This window comes from Elaeis guineensis, chromosome 6 (assembly GCF_000442705.2).
Source record: "Elaeis guineensis isolate ETL-2024a chromosome 6, EG11, whole genome shotgun sequence".
NCBI classification, from domain to species: Eukaryota; Viridiplantae; Streptophyta; class Magnoliopsida; order Arecales; family Arecaceae; genus Elaeis; species Elaeis guineensis.
The window spans coordinates 5668886-5673496 of record NC_025998.2 but is presented as its reverse complement, the minus strand read 5'-3'; the positions used below and the strand labels follow the sequence as shown (position 1 = coordinate 5673496).

At 41.7% G+C, this 4611-nt stretch overlaps 1 protein-coding gene across 1 annotated transcript; it reads left to right on the top strand.

Moving 5' to 3' along the window:
* The first annotated feature begins 2785 nt into the window (after positions 1-2785).
* LOC105047520 (late embryogenesis abundant protein At1g64065) lies at positions 2786-3733 on the top strand. Its single transcript, XM_010926466.4, is given in 2 exon segments — positions 2786-3285; positions 3288-3733. Coding segments are annotated over 2 exon segments (702 nt in total). The 5' UTR covers positions 2786-2882; the 3' UTR covers positions 3587-3733.
* Positions 3734-4611: the final 878 nt, after the last annotated feature.

Sequence of the window (4611 nt, the reverse complement as noted above, 5' to 3'; positions counted from 1 at the left end):
AAGAAGACAAGGAGCTCTACGGAGAGAGAGAGGGAGAGCTTGAGAGTTTTTTCCAAGAGAGCCCCCTAGCACTGTTGCCTTCCCCGATTTATAGTAGGAGGTGGTATGGCCTCGCCGTCGGTGATGTAGACAACTGGAGAGTTATCAAATCGTCGGAGGTTGTCACGTCGTTGACAAAGCTGACAGATTCTAAGAATTAATTCTCGTCCTTAGCAGGACAACGCCCAGGCTTCCTAGCAGGATAATGCCCCCTGGCGTTCGTACGGCGTTTACTTGATGGGACTGCAGCCCACGCCGCTCATTCGGCGTCTAGGAGGGCCCGTAGAGGTGGGACGTTAGTCATCCAAACTGATGGTGAGTCGGCGGTGTCCCATCCGATAGGAAGTCGGTGACGGGGGGTCGGCTCTCAGGCGATCGGAGGCGACGTAGGCTCGTTAGGCCGATCCACTCCGGTCGGGGCACAATCGGTAGTCGCTGTCGGTGTCGCCTGCCGTCGGTCGGGCGGAGTCGGTCGGTCGGATGGAGTCGATCGGTCAGATGGAGTCGGTCGGTCGGAGGAGTCGGTCGGTATATCCCAACAAGGTCTTATGCATAGATACATGAAGGTGACTCTTAGGTTACCCTTATATGAATACAAAGTAACCTTTGATTTTGTAAATGACCGTTAGTTTTCCTAAGTGGACTCTTTGATTTAAAAGTTACATGACTCTTTAATTTCCATAGCATATTAATGATTAGACTCTTAAACTTTCACTAACAATAATTACGAATTAACTTCCAACACTTCCTTAATTTGTAATTTTCATAACATCTTTAATCACGAATTTGGACCGCAACAAGAAGAAAAATCACGTACAACATAAGCTCTTCTTTTTGTTTCATAAGAATGTATCCCAGTATCTTCTTCAATCACTCTTTTTTCTATTTTCAGCTTTAACTCATTCAGCTCTTTCATTGCGTCTTCATAATTTTTTTTCAAATCTTCATAACTTTTATACAAATCTTTCATAATAGTCTTCACTTCATCCATCTCTAAAAAATGAACATCTTTAATGATAATATTATAAATACCTTTTAAATATTTGACTGTTTGAAATGCGGCATCATTCTCAGCTTCTTTTTTTGTAGCACTTTTATGACCACCGATCACTAATCTTTTACTCAAATCTTCAAACTCAACTTTTGCTATAAAAATTGATAAATGATTTGATCCAGATTTTTCACATGTATATCTTGCTGGTGGCAAATTCAATTTTTTAAATATCTCCTTGAGCATTAGTTTGAATAGTGCAACTATAAATATAGACATTTCACCTCCATTGCACACACTTATTGTTGTTGATAAAGAGTTCTCTATGCTTCAACCTCTTAATTTTATTGAAAAAACTATACTTGTTTTTCTTTTTTTTGTCTTTACTTTCTCAGAAAACTCTGACTTTGAAGCTGTGAGGCTCTCTGGCTCTGAAGCTTTGAGGCTCTTTGGCTCTGAAGCTCTGAAGCTCTGTGGCTCTATGGCTTTCAGGCCCTGTGAGTTGCTGTAGAATCAACCCTATACTTTGATAGTTGTTTTAGGATTGATCTTGCTCTGATACCACTTTGTTGGAAGGATGATGGGCACAATTACAAACTCAAATACTACTGTTTTGATAGAATATGATGCTTATAAAAAATACTTGGAGTGGATGGAGAATTGGATAATACTCTTGTATTATAGAATTCTAGATTACTCCACATTATTTGACTCATTATATAAGATTCTACATATAGATACATGAAGGTGACTCTTAGGCTATCTTTATGAATACAAAGCAATCTTTGATTTTCTAAATGACTCTTAGTTTTTCTAAATGGACTCTTTGATTTAAGAGTTATACGACTCTTTAATTTCATAACATATTAATGAATAGACTTTTAAACTTTCATTAACATTAATTACAAATTAACTTCCAACATCAACTCCCTTGTGGAAGTGGGACAAGTCAAGCAGAGCGGGCTAGCTATATTGACCTCTTAAAAATTCTCCCCTTCCTCTCCTTGCTTTCCCATTTTTCCCTTTGGAGCTTTGTCTAGCTGCTATTTAATCAAATCAACCAACAACAAACTAGTAGCATCCTAAAAACAAAAACAAATTATGGCAAAATTGACCAGAGCGGTTCATCCACATGAGCTCGGTCAAGTGGAGACTCGTTCCCAGTTGCAACGCCGGACTTATCGTTGACTTTCTCTCTCAAAGGAGTCATATATTACAGGATTATCTACTGCAAAAAAAATTACATCAGATTAAGATGAAGCTTGACCCATTTGCTTTTGCTAGAGAAATAAGCAATACCATGTTTTAGTATATTATAGCGCAAATTTCGTAACTGGATGTTCCGGTCTATGATGTCAGAGTCCCATGAAGGTGTTTCGTATATTTATTATACCGCAGTTGATCGAACTCTCTAATCTCCACTTGTATCTCTTTGCTTATATAAATATCAGATATAATATATCAATAAAGAGTTAAAGACTAGTACTACATTCTACCCAAAAAAAAAAAACGACTAGTGCTATATTTATCAAATTAAATTTAAAAAAAATTAATCGTATGCTTCCCTCCCGTATTATTAATTTATTATAACTTAATCGAGCAGAAGTTTCTCGGTCTATGCAGCGGGTTCTCCGGTCAACAATCGCGTACTTGAAAAATCTAAAACAACGGAACGTGTGAACTCCGGTGCGAAGATCAGAAGTCAAAACGCGTCCCACCCCTGGTGCCGTTGGTATTAATATTCCAAAGGTGAGACGTAGCCAGATATTGAAGGCGGTGACCAACCAAGGGAAGAAAAAAAAGGCTAAAACCTCGTCACCACCACCTAACTTCCACCTCTCCCTCCTCGTAGATGGATACCAAAACTATGGAAGAAAAGGATCAGGTGAGGCCCCTCTCGGCGCCATCCCCCGCCGTCATCCCGATCAACAGCGATGAAGAAGGCGGCGCCACCGGGCGGCGGCCGGCCCGCTATCTCCGGAAGCGGCGGTGCGTCCTCTGGTGCTGCGGGTGCTGCGGCCTCACCGTCGTCGTCCTCGGCATCGTCATCCTCATTCTTTCCCTGACGGTGTTCAAGGTCAAAGATCCCACCCTCACCATGAACTCCATCACCTTGAGTGGCATCAACACCGGATTATCAACGGGGAGTGACCCCGTGTCGCTGAACGCGACGCTCACCGCCGACATCTCGATAAAGAACCCGAACGTGGCGTCGTTCAAGTTCGACAACAGCACCACTGAGTTCTACTACCACGCGCGACCGTCGGGGTGGCGTACGCGCCGGACGGCAAGGTTTCGGCCCACCGGACGGTGCGGATGAACGTGACGGTGGACGTGCTCATCGACCAGGTGGTGATGCGGACCAACAGGACGCTTAGCCTGATCACGGGCACGGAGCTGAACCTGACGAGCCACACGGACTTAAATGGGAGGGTGAACGTGCTAGGGATTTACAAACGGGACATATATGTGATGATGAAGTGTAGCATGAGCTTGGAGGTGTCTGCCTTCTCGCAGCAGATCACGAACACGGCCTGTCAGGCTAACGTCGACTGAAGAAAGGAAGTTTCGAAGAGGGGAATGGGATCCATATTGATATCTTGTTTTTTTTTTTTTTTTTTTTGAATTCTGCACTTCTTTTTTTACTTATCTATGTTGTTATTGGAGATTTGTGCATATAATTATATTTTGGTTATACGATTACATTCGAGTAATTGTAAGTATCAGTTGTGGCACTGGAAGAATTTGGTCTATGAAAATCTTATCGATTGGGATTCTTCGATGAAAATCTTATCGGTTGGGATTCTATTGAATTAGGACTCTAAAATCTAGAATGAGAATCTAACCGCTCTCGCTTTAGACTTCATGGAGAGAGACTGTCGGATTACATCCTTCGCTCCCGCCCTCGCCGCCGTTCTCCCTTTGGTATCCTCGAACCTCTATGGCTGAGAAGCCGGCTTCCCTCCCACTCCTCCTTCCCTTCCTTTTTCCCTCCTTTTTCCCACCACTTTTCCTCTTCTTCCTTGGTGTGAGAGTTCTTTGGGGTGAGCATAAACCTAGCGGCGGTCGAGATGACCCAGCTGGGTGCGATGGGGCCACGGCGATTTGGTCCGATACGAACGATCAGCTATAACAGGTACCGATCACGGCCTTGCCGTGCTCATCCGCGTCCCTCCCGGTGCCCGCGGCCTCACCGACATCATCCAACACGTGCCAAGCTCCATCCAGAGTGCCGAGGAGTTCAAGTCAGAGCGCGTCATGAGGTGAGTGCTTTACCTAATTAATTTTTTTAAAAAAATTATTTAAAAAAATAATTTAATTTTTAACTTATTTATTAGATTGATGTAAAAAGAATAAAACATCATTTTGAATGATATTTTATCATCACCACGTCATCCTCCTTTTTTTTTCATTTCCACCGATGCCACAAAAAAAAAATTAAAATCATCAAATCAAATGATATTTTTTAAAAACTATTTCAAATGCATTTTTAAAAACATCATATTATTTGACGATTTTAATTTTTCTCTCAAAAAAATAAAAAAATAAAAAAAATAAAATTATAATTTTAAATTTAAAAA